Source organism: Arachis hypogaea, chromosome 6, assembly GCF_003086295.3.
Source record: "Arachis hypogaea cultivar Tifrunner chromosome 6, arahy.Tifrunner.gnm2.J5K5, whole genome shotgun sequence".
NCBI lineage: Eukaryota > Viridiplantae > Streptophyta > Magnoliopsida > Fabales > Fabaceae > Arachis > Arachis hypogaea.
The window spans coordinates 12,810,947-12,837,200 of NC_092041.1; the positions used below are offsets into that span (position 1 = coordinate 12,810,947).

General features: G+C 35.1%; 4 protein-coding genes across 4 annotated transcripts; all 4 read right to left on the bottom strand.

The window, feature by feature from the left end:
* Positions 1-9,259: 9,259 nt before the first annotated feature.
* LOC112696098 (outer envelope pore protein 16-3, chloroplastic/mitochondrial) lies at positions 9,260-11,584 on the bottom strand. Its single transcript, XM_025748701.2, has 3 exons — positions 11,252-11,584; positions 10,336-10,681; positions 9,260-9,618 (listed from the first exon to the last, which is right to left on the bottom strand). Exons 2-3 carry the CDS (start codon positions 10,670-10,672, stop codon positions 9,461-9,463), a joined length of 495 nt encoding a protein of 164 aa, XP_025604486.1. The 5' UTR covers positions 10,673-10,681; positions 11,252-11,584; the 3' UTR covers positions 9,260-9,460.
* A 202-nt stretch (positions 11,585-11,786) lies between these two features.
* LOC112696099 (protein STRUBBELIG-RECEPTOR FAMILY 2) lies at positions 11,787-16,417 on the bottom strand. The gene is made up of 14 exons (XM_025748702.3): positions 16,174-16,417; positions 15,860-15,986; positions 15,701-15,772; positions 15,540-15,605; positions 14,908-14,979; positions 14,758-14,829; positions 14,556-14,621; positions 14,414-14,479; positions 13,907-14,310; positions 13,394-13,665; positions 12,996-13,261; positions 12,639-12,911; positions 12,316-12,472; positions 11,787-12,233 (listed from the first exon to the last, which is right to left on the bottom strand). The coding sequence occupies exons 1-14, from the start codon at positions 16,265-16,267 to the stop codon at positions 12,030-12,032; spliced, it is 2,211 nt and encodes a 736-aa protein (XP_025604487.1). The 5' UTR covers positions 16,268-16,417; the 3' UTR covers positions 11,787-12,029.
* A 584-nt stretch (positions 16,418-17,001) lies between these two features.
* On the bottom strand, positions 17,002-19,808 carry LOC112696101 (squamosa promoter-binding-like protein 9). The gene is made up of 3 exons (XM_025748703.3): positions 19,285-19,808; positions 17,775-17,917; positions 17,002-17,700 (listed from the first exon to the last, which is right to left on the bottom strand). The coding sequence occupies exons 1-3, from the start codon at positions 19,647-19,649 to the stop codon at positions 17,192-17,194; spliced, it is 1,017 nt and encodes a 338-aa protein (XP_025604488.1). The 5' UTR covers positions 19,650-19,808; the 3' UTR covers positions 17,002-17,191.
* Positions 19,809-23,514: 3,706 nt separating this feature from the next.
* LOC112696102 (uncharacterized) lies at positions 23,515-25,544 on the bottom strand. Its single transcript, XM_025748704.3, has 2 exons — positions 25,186-25,544; positions 23,515-24,276 (listed from the first exon to the last, which is right to left on the bottom strand). The coding sequence occupies exon 2, from the start codon at positions 24,224-24,226 to the stop codon at positions 23,804-23,806; it is 423 nt and encodes a 140-aa protein (XP_025604489.1). The 5' UTR covers positions 24,227-24,276; positions 25,186-25,544; the 3' UTR covers positions 23,515-23,803.
* Between the last annotated feature and the right edge of the window lie 710 nt (positions 25,545-26,254).

Below are 26,254 nucleotides of genomic sequence, written 5' to 3' on the forward strand. Positions count from 1 at the left end.
CTGCAAACCGTGCTTTAAATACATCTCCAATTTGTATCTCAAGATACCTCACTATAAAGGGAGAATCATATCCAACATATATTCCCAATTTTCTTTGGGGTCCCATTTTGGTGCGATTAGGTGGTGCAATGGGAACATATATCACACACCCAAATATTCTTAAATGGGAAACAATTGACTGCTGGCCAAAAGCTAGTTGCATAGGAGATAACTGATGGTAACTCGTTGGCCTCAAACAAATAAGTGCTGCGGCATGTAAAATAGCATGCCCCCAAACCGAGGTTGGGAGATTTGTTCTCATAAGCAAGGGTCTAGCAATTAATTGGAGGCGTTTAATAAGTGATTCTGCTAACCCATTTTGTGTGTGAACATAAGCTACTGGATGTTCAACACTTATTCCATTAGCCATACAATAAGCATCAAAGGCTTGGGAAGTAAATTCACCAGCATTATCAAGACGAATTGCTTTGATTGGATTTTCTGGAAATTGTGCTTTTAATCGAATAATTTGAGCCAGTAATCTCACAAACGCCAGGTTGCGAGAAGATAATAAGCACACATGTGACCATCTCGAAGATGCGTCTATTAGGACCATAAAGTATCTAAAAGATCCACATGGTGGATGAATAGGTCCACATATATCACCTTGAATCCTTTTTAGGAATTCAGAGGACTCAAATCCAACCTTTACTAGTGATGGCCTTAAAATTAACTTTTCCTGAGAACATGCAGCACAACAAAATTCACTAGTTTTAAGAATCTTCTGGTTCTTTAGTGAATGTCCATGAGAGTTTTCAATAATTCTCCTTATAATGGTTGTTTTCGGATGACCCAATCGGTCGTGCCAAGTTATGAACTCATTTGAGTTAGTAAACTTCTGGTTTACAATGACATGTGATTCAATTGCACTAATCTTGGTATAATACAACCCAGATGAAAGTGAGGGTAATTTTTCTAATATAACTTTCTTATTTGAATCATGAGTTGTGATACATAAATACTCATGATTTTCCTCATTCATCGTCTCAACATGATATCCATTTCGGCGAATATCTTTGAAACTCAACAAGTTCCTCAGAGACTTGGTAGATAATAGTGCATTATTTATTATAAATTTTGTTCCTCCAGGAAACAAAATTATAGCTCTTCTGGAGCCTTCTATCACATTGCCTGAGCCAATAATAGTATTAACATATTCCTCTTTTGGCACAAGATGGGTAAAATATATATCACTTTTGAGAATAGTGTGCGAACTTGCACTATCCGCAAGGCATACATCTTCATTACATATCCTTGCCATTCTCTTCAAAAACAAATAATAATAAAATGAGTAGTATGCACAGTTAAATTGAATACTTGATTAGAATTATTTTTCTAAGAAACACTGTACATAAAATAATGTCATATACTAAAATTTTATTTTAAAATTTGACACATTTAATAATTTCAAAATTCATAAACATTAATATTTCATTATTTATGTACATCACATTTGAAACTTAAATACATAGAAAATAAAAATTAACAATAAGTTCTTTACATTATTTATTTACATAGATACTTCACAATCCCACATATTAAACTATTCTATCATTGATCAGATGACCAATATTTCCTTTAGGATCCTCAAAGAAATTAGATACATCATAATGAGTGGTGGAGTTCTCAGCATCATTTGAAACAAAATTTGTTTCCTTTCCTTTGTTGTCCTTTTTCAAAGATGTCTGGTAAAGATCGACTAGGTGCCTTGGGGTACGACAGGTACGTGACCAATGGCCCTTTCCACCACAACGGAAACACTTATCCCCTGTTGATTTATTCTACCCGATATTCCTTTCTTTATCCCGCTTCTGGTGAGATCCTCTCTTTTGAACATAATTCTTTTTCCTTCCATAATTTTTCTTATTATTAAAACCTTGCCATTTACCTCTTCTGGGGTAATTTGTCACATTTACTTCAGGAAATGGGGCAGCGCCAGTTGGGCGCGCTTTATGATTTTTCAATAACAACTCATTGTTGCGTTCAGCAACAAGAAGGTAAGAAATTAACTCAGAATATTTTTTAAACCCTTTGTCTCGATACTGCTGCTGCAGGAGCACATTCGAGGCATGGAAGGTTAAGAAAGTTTTCTCTAACATATCATGATCAGTTATTTTTTTCCACACAATTTCATTTATAGATTTAAAATCTTGTAAACGCAAATACGTCCATTCATATCGGGCTTGAGGAAGTATCACCGTTTTTTTATGATTATACCTTTCTTCAAGGTCTTTCCAAAGATCTGCAGGATCTTTTAATGTAAGATATTCATTTTTCAATCCTTCGTCAAGATGACGACGAAGAAAAATCATGGCTTTAGCTTTATCCTTCTGGGATGCATTATTTTCAGCCTTAATGGTATCTCCAAGATCCATTGAATCAAGATAGATTTTAGCATCTAGTATCCATGATAAATAATTGTTTCCAGATATATCAAGAGCATTGAATTCAAGATGAGAGAGCTTCGACATAATGAAAATTTGTTACCTGAGTCTTCCTAAAAATTTAATCAGAGTCTCGTGCTGATAACGTGTTGTGAAATAAATAAAAGATATATTAAATATAAAATAAAGATCTATTAATATAAGACTCTAGCATTAAAATAATTAGCTCAATAATGATTTATATATATATATATATATATATATATATATATATATATATATATAAAGATAGAAAATAGTATAAAAAGTAAAGAGAGAGAGAATTGCATAAATATATATATAAAGATAGAAAGAAGTATTAAAAGTAAGAAGAGAGAAAATTGCATTTGTTTATAGTAAGAGAAAGAAAGAATATTATTATATTGCTGTGTGTGTAATCTATTTGCCTCGTCCATACTTTTATAGGCAAATGAATTCAACCTTTCAAACCATATTAATTGTGCTGTCATGAGAATTTATTTCTTTCACCATAGGAAATCAGATCCACCATCAATGAGCATCCATCCTTATCCTTGTTGTAACATTGAAAACTATTTTTTATTTATCTAAATTTTGACTATTCTTATAAAATTTACTAGTTTGAACTTGAAAGGGAATAAATCCAATTATCGATGTCTAAGATATGAAATATACCACGTTATATATTTAGTTATATATTTAGATGAATAGTGCAAGATTGAGATAAAATTAATCGAAATCATCCTTCAAAAATATTCTATTTGGTCACATTCGTCCTTCCATCATCTCTATCACTGAGTTGGTAAACGTTCGCTGATTTGTGCCATTAATTACCAACGTGACAGATGCCAAATTGTATCATGTTGTGGCTGACAAGATAATCTTATTTTAGCAGTCAAATTAGTCCTTGAGTGGATAAACCCTAATCCCAAATTCAATGATAAATACGACGCTATGAACATTTTTGGTGGCGATAGACTTCAGTAGGAGCTATAATCCTTGATTTACCGCCTGGATGGAGATAGGAAATGGGGGTTGTGGTGGTGGTGGTGGTTTGTCGCATCCGTCGCACGACAATCATGGTTCTAGCGTTTCGATGCTAAGGAAAAGGTTGAATACTCATGACGGATCATGTTTCTGTGGGTTGAAGACTGTGATTAAAAAATCTGGGACAGCAAAGAACTCGAATAGATTGTTCCATACATGTCCAAAGTACCGGGTGAGTGATGTTGAAAGAAGTTAACTGTTTTCATCTTGTTCTGTGTTGTTGGATGTTCTTTGATTTTTTTGTTTACTCCTTTTTGAGATTGCAGAAGAGCAGTCACTATAATTATTTTAAGTGGGTTGATGATGATGACTATCAAGCAGTGGATGTATGTGGTACAAAGAAAGATGCAGGAACTGATATGGAGGTTGAAAGTGATTATGATGAATGGAGGGTGAAGGTGGCATGGAAATTGGGCAGCTTGAAAATTAAAGTTAGAGCTTTGAAACTGCTAATGATTTTTATGTTTGGGGTAGTTGTGATATTCTATTGTTTGATATGTGTTTCTAAATAAACCCAGTTATGTTATGTGAACATGTAATGGTGTGTTGAATTGCATTGCTTGAATGAGAATAGTTATTTGAAGTTGGAAATAATTCTCTGTCCATTGTTATAAATTTATCAAATTTGGCAAACAATTTTCTGTCTCTGTTGATATGAATTATGTTAATCCATAACCAAAATAAGAAACAAACGAAGTAATCTTAGTAATTACTTGTCATTGAAGACTAAATATTGTCTTAAGAAAGAAATACCACAACAAAGTTATAAGATTTTCATGTCACCACAACACATTGTCTTTAGACTTAAATACCATACAAAAAAAAAGAAATAGAATGTTGTCCCATACAAAAAAAGAGTCAACCACAACACATTCCTAACAAATCAAACTTTTTCATTGTTCTTTTTTGGAGCCTTAAAGCCTGGAGTAGGCACAAAAGTCATGAAGTTGTCCAGCCTCTTAGCAGTTCCAGAACTTGTCCCTTTAATAGTCTCAGCAGAAACAGCCACAGATGTAGTTGCAGTAGGCTTAGGGGAGGAACTTAACCTTGTCTTTCTTTTAATCACTTGTAACTTAGGTGGCCTAGCTACCAATTGATCCTGTATAATCCAGTACCAAATGAATTTGTTAGATGATTATATGAAGTTAAATTTTTTTAGGAATGAAGAGTGATGATACTACCTGTTGTGTATCTTGGGTTGGTGGAATGCTTTCGGATTGGCTGATGTCAATCTCTAATGGAGTCTGGATGGGTGATATAAGTGAAGGCAAAGGTGCTTCTACTTCTGTAGCAATATCAGCATCAGTAAGGACTGCATTTAGTTCAGGTTCAGCACCTTTTGTAGCAGGGGCAACAACTGCTAGTTACAGTTACATCTGCGTGGCATGTTACTCAACATCTACAGCTTTTTTCTTTGCACAACCTCTTTTGTTCTGTCCAACCTCACCACAGTACATGCACCGGATTGGGTTGTGTTTTCTCTTCATCTTTGTCTTTGACCCAGTTGGTTGTTCTTCCTTGTCCCTTCTCCTTTTCTTTGTCGGTCTTCCAAGTTTAGGCTTGATTGGGGGTGGGACTGGTGCTGGATGTGTAGTTTTTTCTCATAGATCCTACCCCTTAACTGGATTGACGTTGAAACAATAAGTTTGCCTATACGCTTCCATCTTCAACCAGTCATGACAATATTTTTCAGCTCTCTTGTCATTCTTATCTTGTATGGCTAATATTGCATGCATACACGGCATTCCTTTCAAACCAAATAAAAATATTCATTAAAATTGTTATCATGAATGAAGACATTGTCAACTAATTGAGAGAACAAATAAAAGTTGTTACCTGTGAGTTGCCAAAACCTACAAGTGCATGTGTGCTTGCCCAAGTCAACCACCATATTGGTTGGCTAGCCATGCACTTCGTACAATTTTTCTTTTTGATCACCAAACCACTGAGGAGCCCAATGGCGAGACAATGTTGTCATTGCTTCCAATCTACTTTGCTGAACAGGAGGGAGAATTCCTTCATAGTTTTGCAACTTCTTCCTGTTATCAACCATACTCTTCATGATGATTATTCTAACTTCTTCAGCTAGGGTCAGGATGGGCTTGCTCCTTTCGTACTTGATCTTTGTATTGAATGACTCACATGCGTTGTTGCATATGTTATCCACTTTCGGAACCTCACTGAAATGCGCCTTCATCTATGTCTCTTTCGGCAATTTGTCAAGATACTCCCAAGCTTTCTCGTTGATCAACTTAACTCTCTTCATGTTTCTATCAAATTCAGTGGTTGTCCTTGACCGAGCACATTCCCACACAAGGCCTTTTAACTCGCAACTACCCCACTACTTTGACAAATTACACCACAAATAACACATGCAGAAGCGATGGTAAAATCTTGGAAACACTTCCTGCACGGCATAGATTAAACCTTGCACCAAAGGCCAAACCCGAAAAGATATTAAATCAAATTAGTCCTTATATAATATTCATTAAATCAAATTAGTCCTTGAAACATGTTATCGTGAATCAATTACATTCTTACCTTCTGCATGTCAGAATTGAAGCATCATTTGTTCTCTCTGTAGTATCCAAGATAATTGTGAAGGAGCTCTAGAAACCATTGCCAATTATCCTTGTTTTTCACACTAACACTCGCATAAACAATCACGAAGATATGATTGTTAGCATATTGTCCGCAAGCAATAAGTATTTGTCCTCCATGTAATGTTTTAAGAAACGCTCCATCTAATCCAATTAAAAGTCTACAACCCATCTTAAACCCTCTCTTGCAAGCATCAAGATAGATATAGAACCGATCAAACAGAGGAGGACTGTCGGGCATGGGGATGACACCAACTTGTACTCTGGATCCTGGATTGCTAGTTGGTAGTTCATTTGCATAATCCCACACCAACCCATACTGTGCTATCTCATCACCCTCCACAACTTTTCTAGCTGCTTTTAGAGCCCTAGTGATGCATGTGCTATTGAGGTACACATTATATTTTTTTACAAACTAATCATACACCTCTCGATGCTTCATAGTCGGGTGCTTTCTAAGTTTAGGTACTAGTTTACTAAGTGTCCAGGTTTGGGTGACAGCTCTACTTTTCTTCCTTCTAGGGCAGGTATAATTATCAACTAGAGTTTTAATTTGCCATGACAAGTCTTATTTGTTACATGCACAATATACTACCCATGGACAATCCTCTAACTTACAAACAACTCTAACCCTAACTCTATCATTCTTTGTAAATAAAATATTTCTACCCCACTGGATTGTATAATCCCTAGTAGCTTGCATAAATTCAGCTTTTGACTTAAATATCATACTAACCTCAAATTTCCGGTTTCCAAACTTAGTCTTTTCATTAAATTGAGGATAAATAGTTGGTGACTCCTCATCAGAGTCTAACTCTTTACTAGAATCCTCTGAGTACCATGAGTCAACATCTGAGGCACCATCAAGATCACATCATCTCCTTCTGCATCTACCAAATTAAAACATGAATGACATTAAACACTGGCCGAATCAATTAATAAATCAACACCACCAAGGAAACCCTAAACATACCAGATTTAGATCTTTCTTCATCTTCAAAACCCTCAAAGCTTGAGTCATCAGTGTCTATTTCTTTATCCCCTAATATAAACTTAGGAGGCTTATGCTTCTCCCTAGCTTCAGATTTCTTGTTCTTTCTTGGTGCACTTTTTTCGCTGTCACTATCACTGTCACTGCTATAAAAATTGTCTCCTACATTTTTGGGAGGCTTGTAAAACTCATCTTCGGCACTCTCATATGAGTCATGAGAGTCATAATCTTCTTCCTGAATGGGACTTTCTTTTACACATCTTCCAGATCTGGTCAGTCTGCATCCATTGGTATTTTCTTTGTTCTTATTACTTTCTGAGTTCTTGGTTGGTTGAGATGATATTTTGGAATGAGGTGGGGTTGTCTTCCCCTGAAAGGTGATTTTGGTTGGCTGAGAGTGGGGTTTTGTAGATTGTAAGGGAGTCTTTATAGGTTGAGAGGTAGTTTTAGTGGGCTTATATGCTGGTTTGGTGGGCTGAAAATTAGGCTTATTGGGCTTACTGGGCTGTGAAGCTACCTTAGTGGGCTGAGAATTGGGTTTACTGGGCTGTGAGGCTGCTTTAGTGGGTTGAGAGGTTGGTTTTTTAGGCTAAGGGTGCATTGTAGTGGGACTCTTGATAGGTTGGGAATGGTGCTTCTTGGCCTGGGAACTGGACTTCTTCTTCTTGCTACTTCCTGATTCCAGAAGAACTACATCTTTCCTCATGTTGTCCACTACACAAGGCTGTGAGATGCAATTTTCAAAGTATATGTTGATCAAATGTCGGTTCCTCCTACAATCCATGCACATTGCAAGCAAGTCGGCATCTGTCTCCAACTTCTTCAATCCGGATGAGATGGGAACTCCAGGAATTTTCCACCAACAGTTTCCAGCTTCAATATATCCCAACTCCTTATAGTAACCCCTTACAAAAAATACATCAAGTGTGTCTCCTTCAACACCTATCAATACCACTGTATTATCAGGTTCATATACCATCTCTCCATCCTCACACGTTTTAAACAACCCGTCATGGTGAATCACAAACGTCATGGAAGGACCCTCCATCTACAATAACAAATACGAAAACACCATTAATAAACAGAGCAGCAACAACTACTCTCTATGTGTCACTAGCTACTAAACCCAGTTTGTACCAATCAACCATCAACCCAAAATAAACATGCAACAGAACCATCATTAAATTCAAACATCCCTTACTAAAACCATCATAGAGCCAGATAAAGCAATGCAGTCTTAGACACCAAAATGATAAAAGAACATTTACATAAACCCTTTCTCACCCCAAATCCTACCTTAAATAAGACGAACACTAAGACCACGACAGTAAGAATACATCACACCACAGTATAACTCAAAATCTTGAAAAAAAGTTTCATCCTTACCTCTCACCGTCTTAATGCCTTCTTCCACTATCAATGCTGCTCCAAGATAAGATCAATTCTGCATTCAATAGCAACAACTTCTCTTTTGTAATCATCAACCAGCATTAACAATTGTTGATGGGGTGGTTCAGAACTTAGGTCAAAGGCTTAGGGCATACCTTGAAGGAGACGATACGTTTTGGAGCGAAACAGAGAGAGATGGTTGATATGAGAAGGGGGTAAGGCTTTGCAACGTTTGAATCTCTCTTATGAAGACTTAACGGCGACGTTTCAAAGCTAGGAGAGCCTTGTACCAAAACTGCATTGTTTTGATTGTAAGCCATGTTGGCAATTAACAGCACACGTTAATGGACGTTTGCCAACTCAGCGACAGAGATGACGAAAGGACGAACGTGACCAAATAGGATATCTTTGGGGGACGAATTCGATTAATTTTATCTTTTGGAGACGAAAATGGAGATCGAAATATCTTTTAGAAACAATTTTGCTTATTAATTCTTTTATTATATCTTAGTCATACTTTTACATTATATCTCAGACGTACTTTTACATTTCTCTTTTTTTTTTTTTACTTTATTTGATCAATTAGTATCTTAAAAAGAACTCGTGAGCTATTTCTTAAATAAACTGTTACAAATTTCCGTGTTCCATACTGATGATTATAAAATAAGATGTAAAAATTTTTAACTAAGAATAACAAAAGTATATACGCCCCTTATGTGTTCGGAGAGCAGATGATTAAAATCCTCTAACCCAACCAAGCAACAAAAGAATGAAAAAACTTCAGAAAGAAATTTGGAAACACAATACATAATAGTACATTTATTGGAATTTTAATCGGTCCAGCATTAATAACCTTATAAAAGAAACAATACGGAAGAACATCCAAGTATGTAATTCCAACTCAAAACAAACAACTGGCTAACAAAGAGTGATTCACTCCCTCCTACAACTTGAAATAACTTTGGCCACAAAGGTCCATTATTAATTAATAATTACGCATCAGCAGATTCAGCATTGGGTCTTTTCTTTGTGGTGTAAGCAGCATACTCCTTATGAGAATCATGTTTTATTCTCTGACCTCCGAAATCAATAAATGCAGAGGTGAATGCCAATGCTGACCCAGCCTGAATTGCAGTTTTGATGCTCCTCCCTAAAATAGAATGGCAAGAACACAAAACTAGTTAAAAAATAGTAAGATCCAAGTTGAGTAATTTAGATAATAAAAAAGGTAACCCTGGTCTGCTAATCTGCATAACTTAAATTATATCTAGTGCAGTTCGCAACAAACAAAAATATTTTCAGTTTGCAAGATAGTTGATGGTAATGTTAGCAGAAAAAATAACAAAGGGTAATAAACTCTGGAATTTAGTTTCTATATATAAAGAAAAAGTAAAGTTCAAGTTCACATAACCTCAGCTATCAACCAAGTATTATTGGATCTAAATGAAACAGATCACTGAAGACAGCAAAAAAGGCAAAAATGTTACTTAAAGGTTCTGTGATTTCAGAACTGACATTAGCATATGAATAAAAACACATCGGACCCAAACACAAATAATAAAGAAACAAACATGAAAACTCATGAGTACAACACAAGCAACTTGAAAAGGAGAAGGAGAATTTTGTTGGTGGGGGGCACACGCACACACAACATTCACATACAAAGGAACTGGATTTCCTTATATGATACTTCACTATCACATCTAGTTAGATTATAGGTGAAAGCCATCAAAGCATCATTGAGTTTTGTTCACCATTATCATCGACAAAACAGCAGCCCCGTTCCATAAGTGAGATTTCAAAATATAGATTTAACATACGCAAATTATGGTCTAACAGAGATAAATAGTTTGGAGCAAAAGGCTACCTTTATAACCCAGAACAGTTGCACCAGCAACAAATCCACCTACAGCACCATTGACAAGATCCCTCTTCATCCTAGCGTTCTGCACCAACTGCTCAACACCGATGTAGACTCCTCCTATGGCAGCAAAGGTCAATCCATAGTTGCCCATCATCTTGAAAGTTCTTATCAGGCCTGGAAGAGCAACGTTTCTCTCAACACGAGGAACATCATTCCAGGTGGCAACAACAGTACCCCAGATGGTGCCAGAAATTAAACCAGTTGTTGCACCCTTAATAGTTTTCATCAATGAAGAATCCTCATCCTCCAAATACCTAAGTTCTGCAGGGTCTATATCCATGACTTTCAACTACAAAAACAAAAATTTCCAGAGAATAAATAAAAGTAAGTCTTTGATCAATGATCACACTACTACTCAATCTCAGAAATTGCAAAATTGCAATTAGACAATATCTTAGATTAGATAGCTTTTTTACTACTCATACAGAAGAGGGGAAACGCATGTTATCCTCCACATATATCATTTTGATGGGACTCCATTCCAAAAGGGAATATGGAATTCCGAATAACTAAGCCTAAAATCTACACAATGCTTACATTTAATGTCAATTTTCCTCCCTTTGAAAAAAAAAAAAAAAAAAACGAAATCGACCAAAATCGGAATAATCGATCCTGGAAATTATTGTTTGATCGGATTAAAAAAGGAGACCCCGAGGGAGGCGGGGAGGGGTTGGGCACCAAAGAATCGTATTAATAATGGAAAACATTCAGATCAGAAATCCTTTCTGAAAACCCTAGAAAGATGCGGAAACCAGCTAAGCTATTCCAAGTATGATATGAGAGACTGTGAGGGATTGCAGTTACAATTAGAGACGAGAATTCACATGAAAACGCGGCGAAGAAGAAGAAGAAGCGTTACCTGAGAGAAATTGAAAAGAGAAACAAGATTGAAGAGTGAGGAGCTAACGCCACACGCACACTGAAGCACCGTTCTTCTCTTTGCTTTCTTCCCTTACCGTTTTACCCCTCACTCCACACTATCGTTCTGCCCAAAATTTAATTTAATTTTTTTATTTTACTTTTTTTAAACCCATCAATATTTCGGATTAAGCGTCTAAAATATTTTTCATCGTTTGGTTTAAGTTAGAATAATAGCTTGACTATTTACAACAATATGTATTATTGAATATTTGGATCTATATTGAGTGAAATCTTAATAAGAATAAAAAATGTCTTTCAAATGGTTGAACTTAAATAAATATTTTTTTTAATCAAGAAAACCAAAATATACTATTTATAAAGGAGGGGGAATAACTAGAAGAACGCACTAGCTAAACAAGTTGTATTTATCAAATTCCGTAATAAGTTTATTTTGATTTAACCTTTATTTTGTTTTATTTGATAAAAAGATGTAACTATTTCTCACGTAAAGAAATTCTGACTTGACGATGTTTGGGAGATAGATAGATTAACTTGGACACGAAAAGCACAATAATTTTTTTAGTGAAAATTTCTCAAGTGGTAAGTAAAGTAAAAGCTAGAATTCCTACTTATCTCAATTACTACAAAGAAGTGTGTATGAATTTATCAATTACTTTACCACTTTAAAGGAATTTTTCATTTTAGAGGATCTCAATCCTTGATGGATGAATTACTAACTTTATTATGATTGAAAAACATGTAGCAATCAAAATGATTTAGGCGGATACATGGCTCAACGCCGGTGAACCCATAAATCGTGAGTTTGTTGAACGGAAAGATTTCTCAAATGATTCAAGTTCAATGAAGTTGCCACCATCTGCTCCTACTCTACCACCGCCCTTTGCTATGTTAAACTTTTGCGAGAATGATACAAGCGAGTCCACAACTTCTGACATCTGAGGACGAAAATGCCTCGAAGGCTGCACATTACGAAACACATTACCAAACCACAAGTACAAGTTCATGAGGTGCTACTGAATGTTGATAATGATATATATATACCTGTATGCAGAGCGAGACGATAGCAGCATAACGAGAAAGAGCCTTGGATGAAAATGTCCTCTTCATACCGGGATCCACCATCTGCTCCAAATTGGCGTTATCGTGAAGCCTGGGTGAAGCCCACTTCACTAGGTACTGCTCCTCAATTGGCCTGCCACTGTGAGTGCGATGAAAAATAATGAGTACGTGCAACATATTTTAAAGAGGGAGCTATTATTCAACTTTGGTAAAGACTCATACGTCTACTGTTGTCTTTATCCAAAGTTGATAACTAAAAATGGTCAAATAATTTAACATATTTGACTAACATAACATATGCATACCCATCGAATGCTTTTCTTCCCGTTAACATTTCCAGAAGCAGTACCCCAAAGGCATACACATCTCTCTTTCTGCTGCTACCTCCTGCTCTGCCATGGTCAGGTGACAGGTAACCTACATCAATAGGAGCCTCGGTAGCCTGAATGCTCCTCAGTGGTCTCAAAGCAGCCAAGCCACAGTCAGAAAGACGAGGCATCAAATTCTCGTCCAGAAGAACATTCGCAGCCTTCAAGTTTCCATGGGCAACAGGTGGGGAGAATGCTGAGTGCAAGTAGCTGAAAACATTCATCATGTTTATGAGTTGACACTATGGGTATTGGCTAGACATGCATACACGTGTGATATTAAATGGAACTTACTCCAGGGCGTTAGCAACGCCGACAGCTATCCGGAGACGGAGGATCCATGATAGAGGCTTGTATACGTCTTTGTGAAGAGCATCATGCAGAGTCAAATTCCTAACATAATCATACACAAGAAGATGCTTTCCCCGCTCCAAACAGTAGCCATTCAGTGCTACTATGTTGGGGTGCTTCAATCGGGAAGCCGTGCAGATAACATCCAAGAACTTTTCCTCTTCTCTGTAAGACACACCCGCCAAGTTTATGCTCTTCACTGCCAGAATCTTCAACGACAAAAAGGAAACAATAGAAAAAGAGAAAATGGTAATTAATTTGCAAGAACAGTTTGAAACTTGTTTTTCTTTTTTTTTTTTAAAAAAAGACACTCCTTTTTGAAAGATAGCTGAAGTTTGTACTTTGCCATCAGGAAATTTGGCTCTGTATACAGTGCCAAGAGAACCCTCTCCCAGAATGTTGCATTCATTGAAGTTGTTAGTAGCAAACTGAAGCTCCGATACGGTGTAAACTTTCGTCCTTCCGGTGGATCTGCTTCTTCTAGAAAAACTTCTTCTTGAAGCTTCGTCTATGTTGTTGTGGTGCACAGGAGGCAATCCCATTGGACCCCTGAGGGATGCAGGATCAAAAGCCGGGATTTGTGGGCTCTCATCTAAAGCAGTAGACGAGACCTCTATTTCCAGGGGAAAAGAAAACACATAATTAACGAGAAATGAAAAAGATGAATTCACAGAATCCTAAAATTCAATGGCATACTAGTCCGAAAAATATTGATAATATGAGAAGTGAATTTCCATATATCAGAGCTTCCTTATATTATTTGCTTTTAGCCTAGACTTCTTGAATGTAGCAAAGTAAGAAGTGATTCAGTACATCAGTGGTTCAGTATATGTATTGGTATCTTTATGAATTACCTATTGTTGCACTGCTTGGATGAGAATGTAAAGAGAAATGGTTGCTTTCCAAGCTCTTAGAGCTTGGCATCTGTGCTCGCCTTTTACTTAAACGGATTGCAACGAAGAGTGCCACACCAGTTGCCATTAGTGTTCCTGCACCAACCATAAAAGCTATTCCTCCGGGACCCATATGTTTTTCCTTGTGCTGACTAACCTTGGGAGGTGGAGGAGCATAGTTCCTTATGGCACTTGCCACAGTTGTATTATGCTCAACTGGGTGTATGGGTGGGTGACTAAAGTTATGTTCAACTGGGTGTGAGGGTGGGTGACTAAAGTTACGTTCAACTGCTATTGGTACAGTGTCCAGAGGAAAAGACCAGGGAGGAGAGCTGTCCTCTGAATGGAAGTTATTCCCTCCAATCCTGATCCATGGTAGAGAGGGTTATCATCACATGTTGTGTGTTCATTATTTCTTTTGATGCAAGAAACATTATGCTATCAAAATTCAGAATAGTTGTCACTGACCGTAAATTCGGTATGGTGTGAAAGTGGAGTGGAAGAATGCCACTAAACAGATTGTCTTGGATGTTCCTGTGAACATAGAGAAGTGAGCAAATAATAAAACAGTAATGTATTTTAGGCTTTTAGCAACTGTTAAAAACCCTACAGATATGAAAGTGGAAGTTCAGCCAGGTAGGTGACTGATCCAGTAAATCTGTTATTCTGCAGAAACCTGCAAATAAGCACCACCATACAGTTCAAACCAACAGATACTATTCCTATGTTTGAATATATGAAGAAACATAATCAAGGGTCTTTTTTCCTTTAAGTAAATTAAAAAAAAAAAGAGTATGAAAGAATCATCTTACAATTTATCAAGGTTTTTCAAGGAACCAAACGATCTTGGAAGATCTCCTGAGAAATTGTTGTATGAAAGGTCCCTGAAGAAAGGAGCTCACCCTTATTCATTTGATCTAAATTCAAATTCTACACCAAAAGAACAGGTGAAGATGACATACATTTCTTTGAGATCATCCAGGCCAGTAAATACATCGCCAATGGGTCCATTTAAGAGATTGTGGCTTAAATTCCTTCACGACAAGAAGATAACAATAATTGCACAGCCATTTGGAACTTAATATGTCATGTTCAACAGAGAGCAAAAAAATAAAAGGAAATGAAATTTCAGTGAGTATTTTGGTTCAGAAATGTACCCTTGTATTACACTCTTAATCAAGCTTGGTCAACATTCAACGCTAATATAGCAATTAAATGGAACTTTGGTCCCAGGGAATTCATTCGCTATCAGTTTAGTCTCATATTTATTATGTGGTTCATTTAGCCCATTAAAACATTCCCGGTTGTTTCCCAGTACTTCTTTTACTATCATGGCTATGTGAAGAGTAACATGAAATGAGTCTGAACAATTAGACTCGTGAACAAAAACAGCATTTAAGTAAGAATTCACTAGCAAGTTATATTTCGAGCATAAAAAAGAATTCCATTTTCCTAATGTGACTCGTAGATGCCATAGTTCACTGTTGACAAATGTATATAATTTGTGCTTAAAAAAAAAGTTGCAAAAATGCAAGTCATATTTCTACAAGAAAGAATCTAGTAGTGCAGGAACAAGATGAAACACATGGCTTACATATTTCTTGCATTGCGGGGTAAGCTAAATGGTATTTCTCCACCTATGTTATTAGAACTGACATCACTGTATAAACCAGAACAAACAAGTCAGAAAAAGTCTGCAGATCTTAACAGTAAAATATCCTGATGGTAAGAACAAATACCCCAACAAAAACTTACAGTTCCTTCAAGTTCTGAAGATCACGGAGCATGCTTCCAAAATTTCCAGTGAGGTTCAGTCCGCGAATTTTTCTTCATGAAGACAAGAAAGCATTATACTAGGACATTATTATGATCTAGCAATGAATATAATTAGCATTAGTTAGTAGCCAATCTCACATGTGTATAACTGATGACCCGGAACAAGCGATTCCTTTCCAAGACTCCTCGCATGGATCACTACCATTCCAACCTTGGAGCTGAGGAGGGTAGTTTAAAGCCTTGTATAGATCCTGCAGAGCTGATACTGTTCGTCGAAAGAACCACAAGAAACATATTATTAGTCCATTGTTTAGGTTCTTGATTCAAATCACATTAAGCTTTTAGGACTATTCATTCAATATGATATGATATCCGATGGAATATTTGATTCGAAGAACAAATTATATGAACATAGAGAGTAGAAATGAGTAAAAGAGGTGATCTTGAATTACCTTCGGGTGAAGGAGTAGATGCCAAACCCTGAGAAATCAAAATCGACGAGAAGACAACGAGGTTGAGTTGCACGTAGAGGTAGTCGCAAATCATTTTTTATTTCCCGAGAATCGGAAATGTAACACCCCTCGCTTACTTTTTTCCCTTCCCTGGAGAAGAAGAAGAAGAAAGAATTGATGAATACATTACTTGGATTTAGAAAGCGGAAAGAAGAAGATGACGTAAGTGGAAGGGTGCAATGAAAGCTTGTTTACTTTCATGAGCTCAGCAGCTACCTCAAGTGGGATTAGCGTTTTTCAACTGTTCGTGCGTTCTGGTGAGGTGGGGTCCACATAGCGTTTTTCGTGTTCTTTAGTTTTCGCGCCAAAGATGTTTAACGGATTTCATTGGGCTTTTTTCTTCCGGCCCAATTCAAAGATTTCTTCTGGCCCAAGTAGCTTGTTTACGTTTCGATTAATCGAGTCTTTTACAAAATTTTGATTGTAAACTGCACATTGGCTTGTGTTGCAAAATTAAGTGAATTTTGAACAGCTTCATTATTCAAACATTATTTTACTCCCGCTTAATTTTTAAAAATACTATTTGTGTATAAATACATGTGTAATTTAATTTACTTTCAATATGTATTTATATTCCAAAATATATTTTATACTGGTGATTGAATTTGTTAGCTAATTATGACGTAAACATAGCATAGTCGTTTAATTTAACAGTCTTTAGAGATAGTAAAAGATACCACTCTCTTTGTGCCATAATTAAGATTAATATTGAAATAGAGAGACAAGATTAATCATCAAATTTAAGAGGTGGTAGTAATGCCATACCCATGTAGAAAGAGAGCAACAATGTCTACTCTTAGATGATTGATTTAGTGGCTGAAAGTTTCACAACTGAATCAAAAATAGCAACAGCAATCAAGTAGCACAGGTTCCCATCTCATTTTCTAAGAGTTTGGTTATTACAAAAAGAGCAATAAAGTGCATTAAGTGACCAAGGAAGTGAATCATAGGCCCCGGACTACTCTAGATTCACATGATGCCTCCTACCTGGTTCCAGTGCATCGAACTCGCCGGGAACTTGGCTATTAGGAAGCTGCGAGAATTGACCGAGGCCTAGATCAGGGACAACCTTGTTTGAACACCACCAGGGATTCGGAACTTGATGAATGGATTCACCATGGGATGATGCAGCAAGTTGTGTCACAGGTGCACCACTGAAATTCAACATGTTATTCAACCCGAGACTTGGTGCCATGTTACTAGATCCCCATGTTTGGCTTGACAGAAGAGAGAGAGCACAGCTTGAGTCTGCTACGCCGGCATAACTTTCGCTCGAAGGAAGAGGGTGTCTGAGATTGGGGATGCTTGTCCCACCCACTGAACCTTGCAAGAAAAGGTCAGATGATGTCTCTGAATAGCCCTGCCAGCTTGGTTGAGATGATCTGGGATTTGGAACTGTGTTCCTAAGACCGAGCTTCGGGTATGAAGCGAATTCCATCAGGAAGCTTCCACCTTTGCCACTATCATCTGTGTCAAACATTTTAGTTCATTTTGCATGCTTTGTATAAATGATCATTGCTAATTTAATGAGAATGACTAACCGAAAAGTGACGAAGAAAGTCTTGCATAACGAGAGGTTAAGAAGTTGCTGGATGGTGGGGGCTTTCTCCGACGTTCGTTATGGCCGGCAAGCCGCCTGCGGCAACTTCGTTTCCCTTGATCAAATTCAGGAAGCTGATGAAATCTGGGCAAGGCCATGAAACAAGATATTAGCCTTTTCTTTTTTTTGAAATATAAATGCCGCTAATTCTATGACAGTTCTTTTTGTTTCCTAGCATCACATGGATTGTAAAAATATTCATCTTTACTTTTATAGATTGAAGAAAAACTCAAATGAAGAGGGAATCTTTTAGTACAAATGACTATAGTTGGTCAATCCTAGGTTCATTTGGGTCAATTAGATTTGTTTTACACTTTTACTTTTACCTCAACCAAATATCAGATGTTTTCATATTGGTTAACATGTTAAACTTCTTGGTTGATGTTTCTATTGCAGTTCATGTAGTTTCTTCCTTAATAGGTCCAATTTGTCCTTTTAAACCTCTCCATGTGATAAAATCACTCACAATATTAATACACTGTTTTCACGAGGCACAAGACCTCAAGACCCAAAAACAGAAGGCAATACTAACATCACAAAACCCATAGGGGAAAACAACAGTATTGCACTATTGCTATAAGGTGCTGGGTGCAGGCCTAGAATGCAGGAATCGATTCCCTTCCAAAAGGGAAAAAATACTTCTCACAAGCTTTATCAGACAGCCATTCAGATATTCACACTTTATTAAAGTTTAAAGTGCAGCTAGGAAAAGAAAAAGAAAACAAAAGAAATGTACGTTGAACCATAATCAACCAAACATAACCCAACAAAAGATTTCAAGAGACACAGAATCACACAGAAAAACACTTAAATAGAACACACCCCAGAATAAAAAAGCTCCCTAAGTAGCAACATTCACAAAAACTATAAATGCACCGACAAAACAAGATGATGATAACATCACCTACTACACACTACTACAGGCCTACACTACACTGCACCCAAAACAGAATACCAGTACTATTAGAAGATAACAAAAATTGAAAAAACACACACAAAAAATAAATAATAATAATAATAACACCAACACATAAAAGAAGAGTCACCTTCCAAAGAGAGATAAAGTCTAGGCATTCTATATTACATCAATAAATTCCATATTATAATAACTTAATTAAAAAAATCTGGAGATAGATACATATTCATTCTTCACCTTCTTTGTTAGTTTTTTTCCCCTTTCCTTTTTTGTTTTTTAATTGTAGCACCATAGACCCTATCCTACCCTATCCGTCCCCTTATTGCAAAATATTAATACAGCACAAAGAAGAGTAATATACAAACATGCTAGAAATATTCCCAAACAAAGTATAAAAAATATATACTTTTAATGTCTACAAATCCTAAAAAAGCATTCTTTTCTTTGTGAAGACAAAATATTTCCTTAAAGAGTTTGGTTCCATGATAATGTATTATAATAAAAATAGAAGATAAAAGAAGATAGAGCGTTTGACCTGCTACACTGTTGGCAAAACCTTTGTTGGAGACCAGAAACAGTGACAGTGGGGGATTTGGAGTGCATGGCACAAACTTTGTGCCTTGAATAGTAAGCCTTAGCATCACTCAGATCTGCTTTGCAACCCTCAACCTGGCACCTCGGTGGCTGCTGAGCATGCTGAACCGAACCGCCCCTACCCTTCTTGGGAACACCAACAGCAGAAGAAGAGGATGAAGTTGAATAAGTGGTTGACGGTGTGGAGAGACCCAAATCCTCAAAATATATTTTTTGGCCGAATTTCAAGCCATTTAGAGACTCAACTGTGGAGGAAGGTGGTTGGTTCTTATGGTTATTGGTGGCAGTTCTTCCCCCCGAAGCCATTGTTATTGAGCTAGCAGAAGCAGAAGCAGAAGCAGAAGTAGAAGTAGTGTGAGTGAGTTGAATCCATTAAGATTCAATGAGAAGAAAAAGAAATGAAAGGAGAGTTAAAGTGAAAGCGAAAAGTGAAGACGTGACGCTGGGCCATCTTGGCAGAATCTGGAGAGTGCTGTGAGAAATTATAACAAGTAAGAAATAAAATGTTAATTAATTTTGGTTTAAAAATTTAATTTTAATATATAAAATAATTTTACATATTCATCTAATATTAAATTAGTAAAAATACTTATTTTTAATATTAATTATTGAATAATCATCTAAAAAATAACATGATTATGAAAAAATATTGATACTTCCATTAAATTAAATGAGAATTCCCCTAATTTCATACTACCTAGTACATTAGAGTGACGTCAAATAAAATACTCAATATGTCATAGAGTCAATCAGTCAAAGTTAAAGTTGGGATCAATTAAGTTCACACTAATTTATTACAATTTTGAGTTCCTTAGAGATCTGATGATGTGATATCTCAAGTTACATTGCGACTAATATGGTTATGTATAGTTTTAATTTATGTGGCAGGCTAAACAGTTCCCAGGGAATGTTTATGTACCAAAATACCCAAAAAATTTATAAAATAAGATAATTTATGAACAAAATTAATATGAAATATAATAAATTTATATGTTAGAAAGCTTTTCGGTAACAAAAAAAAAAAACATTTTCTCGAGTTCAAAACATAAAAAAATATATATTTAGTATTTTTGTTGTTTTTAAGATATTTATAAAAATAAATATTTAATTAAAAAATATATTTGTATCTTCTGTTCGTTTAAGAATTTATTCCAGTCTTGAGTAGTAATTATATTATACGCATGCTAAAAACAAATATTAAATTATTTATTTATATAAAATAAATAACAAAATATATAAAATATAAAAATATAATAAAGTAGTATTTTTGTTTGCAATATTTGAATTAAATCGTAATTTAACTTATAACATTTTTAAATTCCTATTTTTGTTTTAAAAAATTTTAAAATATTTAATATTATCTTACCATTAAATTTAACATTAATAATTAATGAAATGAACGACCTAGAAGTTAATAACGATTATTTTCTTTTTCGAGCTGGCATGCAAGAGGCAAAACCAGTCCCACTCCCATGATCTCCACTAAAACTCTTTTAGTATGGTGCCTTTTTATGATTTCACTCGCTATAGATTAATTATTGATGCCTTGAAATATTGTACAGTCATCCAACTAAAAAATTATTTTACTGTCAATAAAATTAGTCAATTCATGCATAATCTTTTAGTCTTCCATTAAAAGTTTGTAAAATGAATACTTCAATACCTTGTTAGGTATTATAGGTCAAGGAATTATTTTTCATTCTACTATTGGTTTTATAAATTTTGCTTTTGCAGATGTGGATTGAAGGTCAGATATAGATGATAGACATTCTATATCAAGTTATTACTATATTTTAGAAGCAATTTAGTTGCTTAGTCCAGTAAAAAAACAGCATTCTGTTAGCTATTTAAGTGCAGAAGCAGAATTTTAAAGTATAGTTGAGGCATCTTCTGAAATTATATGACTTAAAAATCTTTTTTATGAACTTCAAATTCCTCTTGCTATTATTCCAGTTATTTACTGTGATAATGTTAGTGCAGTCCAAATTTCTGCCAATCTAATCATGCATCATCGCACAAAATTTTAAAAAATTTTATTTTAAAAGGGACAGAATTATTAAAAAGAAACTTCATGTTATGCATGTTTTGGGATAAGATCAGGTGCCAAATATCTATACCAAACATCTGTCTTCTATAGTATTTGATAAATTCAAACACAAACTCAAGCTCACTCCAAGAGCTTCCTTGAGTTTGAGGGGGTTGAGAAGACAAGACAGGCGCTAACCAGCATCGAGCGGCCAACGCTCAACCGGCACCCACCACCCAACGTCAACTCATTTCTTCTTTCGTATATTAGAAAAATATAACCTAAACCTTCTTATAATACTTATTCTCCTCAATTTTTTTTTGGTACAAAATTCCAAATTTTATCAATCAATCATTAATGCTCCAAAATAAAAAAAAAAACTTTTATATTAGTAATCATTGGTAGATCGATTTTACTTATATATTAAAATAGAATATTATTGATTCTTCAATATGCGAATTATTTGTGTTAAATTTAATAATGGGACAACATTGAACCCGCTTAAAACTTTGCTAAATTAAAATATGACGTTTGAACATTTTTAGAACTGAAATAAGATATTTGAAATGTTACGGATCAAATTAGGATTCGATATAAATATTGGGAACATAAATAATACTTTATCATATATATATATATATATATATATATATGGGAGCTACTCAAATGAAGATGCAAAAAACATCTTTTTATGAAGATGCTTTGTATAAAAGTGTGATTTATTGATTTGGCCACACTTCAAATAAAAACAACACTTTTATAACATATCAAAATCTAACCCTACACTCCATCATCTAAGGGTCAAAAAGAAAAATCATCACATGAAGACAATTATAATATCTTCATGGGAGTACCCACCTATATATATAAACTAATTTAGTGACTGATTTTCAATTTATATATAAAATTTTTTTAAAGAAAAAGTATGTAATGTAAAAGCTAGGCAAACAAACTAAAACAAACATATGATAAATGTGACATATATCATATGCAAAAAAAATGTACACCAATTCAAAAATGTGATTAGAAACCGCAGAGGATATCCGATTTCTTAGCAAGCACTGCTCCTTACAGGCAAAAGTAAGTAGCTGCGGATCATGAATTGTGGCATTGTGTGAATCAACCAACATTTTCTGCAATTTCCATCTACTTCCTAATACAGCATTTAATTCTTCAAATATGGGCAATAACTGTGCCCGTACACTACTCATTAATAACGATTGCAACAACACAACAGCTTCTAACTTGAAACTTGGAAGTGTGAGATTATCAACTTTATTTTCATCAGTACCTGAAGGTAATGCAGTTGGAATTCAGAATTTTTACCAACACAACTAATAATGGCACCATATGAAATCATGTGACTTGCCAAATATATTTTAATGAAGACAACTCAACCTATTAGGTACACTGCATAACTCTTGTCCTCTTGCTTCATAGTCAGAATTTTTTGTTATATGTATAGAAAAAAAAATATTTGAATGGAAGAGAACTAAATGTACAGAAATGGATGAGACATGCTCACCTAAAGGGATAAACCAATTAAGTTCTGCCATAGAATCTTAATTTCTTTAGAGGGTCAAATCTTCTAAATTTACAACAATATCAAACCCTTATCCCACTAAATAGAGTTGGCTTATGGATCAAATGACCACATTGAATCTCATCATGTATTATGTCTATAGTGATACTGTCTACATATTTTGACTACCTCATGTATCGTCTTCTTGGATCTATCACCTACTTTTCTTCCAAACTTAGTGAGAAGAAATTGGTACAAGTCCATAGAGCACACCCATAATAATTAGCATGAAAAAGATGAGCGTCCAAAACCACAGATTATGCACATATTGTGGGAGAAAGCATTTAGAGGGATGCTCTTAAGCGCCTTTAGAGCATGGGATTAGTGTTAATCCAATTAAAAGCTGCCCTCCAAAGTCCAAACAAAGGCTTTGACTTTAGAGGAAGATTTATATTTCCACATAAGTTTATTCAACCTTTCTATGTTAGAAGAAGTCAAGAAATACAAATAAGATTTACATGTGAAAATACCAGACGAATCAAGAGTACAAGTCCTAGTATAAAAGATTCTAATTCATAGTTAGATTCCAAGGCCAACTCAAGCAACACATCACATACAAGCAATTTCAAAATAAACAGGAAAATTCAACTTATGATTAAAGAATATCTACAAAATCCCATAGTTCCTTTTAGTGATAGTAGCTCTATAACTACAAGAAACATAGTCCATTATGAATCCGAAAAATTAAGATTTTGCCAGTTTTCTGAAAATAGCAAATAGAGTTGTTCAAAAAGAAAAAAAAAAAAAGAATGACAATAAGCAACCACAACAAGTCTTACACAGCCAATGGACTGTGTCTTGTGATAACAAGTTTCCAGCAATTCTTCGGCCTTAAAAACCAGAATGTCAACCTCACTTGCAGTCTACACCAGCTTCAGCAGCGCGGTGAGGCTTGTTTTTGCGCCTGCTCCCGTTATGCCGAAATCCAGCAGGCTTTACAGAATCATCTGGGTTCGGCTTTACTTGGTTGCCATTCTCCTCCTTCGCCAGATCCTTCTTTTCTTTAGTCTGTACAGACCTCTTTCTTTTCCTTTTGTTTACTGTGATAACCTGAGTTTTCAAATCCTTGGTTGAACCATTTTCGTTACCAATCACAATCTCCTCATCTTTCTCTATATTTTCAGTTGCTTCTACTTCTTCAACATCATCCATCAGCGGCTTTATTGGTCTACCTCTTCTTCTGAAAGCTGGAAGTTTCTCCTCTTCGCCATTTCTAGGATCCTCCGGCTCAACAATAACAGTGTCCTTCTTCCCTTTCCCTCTGCCTCTACCCATAGTTAAAGGACAATGTTGACAAAGTGTACTAAATATCTCTAATAAGAAATCTGTGGACAGTCGAAAACAAAAAACAACATACTTAAAAACCCAAATTAAGACCATTTAACTGAATGACAATGGAAGATGTCGAACTGAAACAAACCATGAACTTTACAGGAGAATAGCTAAACCTGAATATCTATATTGAGCAATGCTACAGCCTACATGCAAACCACTTCTTTGGCAGATTCTCTCAAATGTAATTTTCACTTGCACTAATAATTTGTTGATTACATTAAAATCAATGGTGACAAAGATCTAGTATTCAGTTATAATTTCTAAAACACTTTTTTTACTGATGGAATATCAAGAATTCAGTTATAACTCTGATGTGAGCTAAAAGAATTGTTCATATGCTAAGCCTTTTCAATGAACATCATCAAAAGAACTAGCAGAAACCTCAAGGCTTAAACACAATCAAGATACATCATTCTCAAGTACTGGAACTGCATCCTACTATGTAAGTAATTCTAAAACAACCAATCAAAGGTTAAAATCATCTGCATCTTCTACTAAATAAATTACAAATACATCTTTCTCAGAAAATATCCAAATCCAATTTCAAGCCATTCACCTTAGCAAAAGATTAAACCACAATTTTACAGATCACATAATCCCAAACGGAACAAATGAATCCAACTCCATCTTTTAGGCAATAGATGAGTAAAAGCTAAAACAAAATAACTATATTTCAGTTCCAATAAACCACAAAAACACACAAACAAACACCCACACACACAAATACAAGCACACATCTCACAAGCAACAAGAAATGTATGTAGAACGAAAGGAACAAGTATCTATACCAATTTCCAAGTTCATGGTGCGGAACCAAATAGATGATGAAAGTAATCAGAATCAGAACACAGCCAAAATAAAAACACTGTTTGAAACATAGAAATAGAAATGAGGCTAACCTTGTATCTTGTAACACTTCTCTGCATATCAAAAACAACCCATTTTACACCAACAAAAATGTTCTGATTATGCAGATATAGAAACCGAGCATACCCAGATGAAAGGTATGGCTTTTCTGTGAATGGCTATGAAGTGAGGCATAACAGAAAGGTAAAAAGTGGTAGAAAATTTTGATCTAAGATAGAGAAAGCAAAGACCCAGATCAGGAAGATGAAGGAAGAAGAGATGTTGAGCTCAAAGATTGAGACTTTGATGAGTGAAAGGGGATAACTAGGTTAGAGTGCTGGAAGAACTCAACAAGGCATGGACACAAACCAGAACTGAATTAACGCTGAAGTAACAAGGAAAATATAGAAAAATATAACCCACATAAAGGTCGCATTTTATTATTATTTTATTTTGTGGGGTCATAGATGTATAATATTAAATAATTAGATCATGAATTAATATGAACTTATGCTAATGATATTTGTATTGATTCTTTTTTTATTTTTTAATATAAACAATATGATCTATGTGATATAATTCGATATAAGCAATTTGAAGGAGATAAAGATCTCATAATAAAAAAACATTTATTTATCTTTAGAACTCAAATTTAACATTTCTAATTAAAAAGATAAAATACCTACTACTTTAATTAATCTCAACTAAACTTGTGCTAAAGAGATAGTGTGATTAAAAAGAAAAAAGAAAAAACTGGTAGCACATGGGGCAAATCACAATAAAAAAATCAATTGGAGTAGAAAATTACAAACATCTCTTAAAACAAAAAATATTATATGTACACATTAATTTTATGTAAATCGAAGTAATTTATTTTAATTTATCTTTACTGTATATAAGTTGAAACAATTTAATTAGATTTATTAAGGTTTAGGATCATTCGAATCAACCTAATTCGATTTACGTTAAAAAACGTTAATATATGTAATTCGAATATATATGATTCGATTTACACAAGAAGCATATCATGGTAAATCGAATTGATTTATTTTGATTTATTTAAGGAGTGTGTGCTATTATAGATAGGATCAGAGTGTTTAATTGAAATAAATTCATCATGAC

What these genes read in the sequence shown, in the direction of transcription:
- LOC112696101 (XM_025748703.3), bottom strand. Translation starts at nt 19,649, where the DNA reads ATGGCTTCGGGGGGAAGAACTGCCACCAATAACCATAAGAACCAACCA. An exon ending in TTTTGCCAACAGTGTAGCAG is followed by an intron (nt 17,918 to 19,284) that starts GTCAAACGCTCT and finishes GGCCTTGCCCAG; the next exon opens with ATTTCATCAGCTTCCTGAAT. An exon ending in ACTTTCTTCGTCACTTTTCG is followed by an intron (nt 17,701 to 17,774) that starts GTTAGTCATTCT and finishes TGTTTGACACAG; the next exon opens with ATGATAGTGGCAAAGGTGGA.
- LOC112696098 (XM_025748701.2), bottom strand. Translation starts at nt 10,672, where the DNA reads ATGGATATAGACCCTGCAGAACTTAGGTATTTGGAGGATGAGGATTCT. An exon ending in AACTGTTCTGGGTTATAAAG is followed by an intron (nt 9,619 to 10,335) that starts GTAGCCTTTTGC and finishes ATTCTATTTTAG; the next exon opens with GGAGGAGCATCAAAACTGCA.
- LOC112696099 (XM_025748702.3), bottom strand. Translation starts at nt 16,267, where the DNA reads ATGATTTGCGACTACCTCTACGTGCAACTCAACCTCGTTGTCTTCTCG. An exon ending in ATCTACTCCTTCACCCGAAG is followed by an intron (nt 15,987 to 16,173) that starts GTAATTCAAGAT and finishes TTCGACGAACAG; the next exon opens with TATCAGCTCTGCAGGATCTA. An exon ending in CCAAATTTCCTGATGGCAAA is followed by an intron (nt 13,262 to 13,393) that starts GTACAAACTTCA and finishes TTGTCGTTGAAG; the next exon opens with ATTCTGGCAGTGAAGAGCAT.
- LOC112696102 (XM_025748704.3), bottom strand. Translation starts at nt 24,226, where the DNA reads ATGGGTAGAGGCAGAGGGAAAGGGAAGAAGGACACTGTTATTGTTGAG.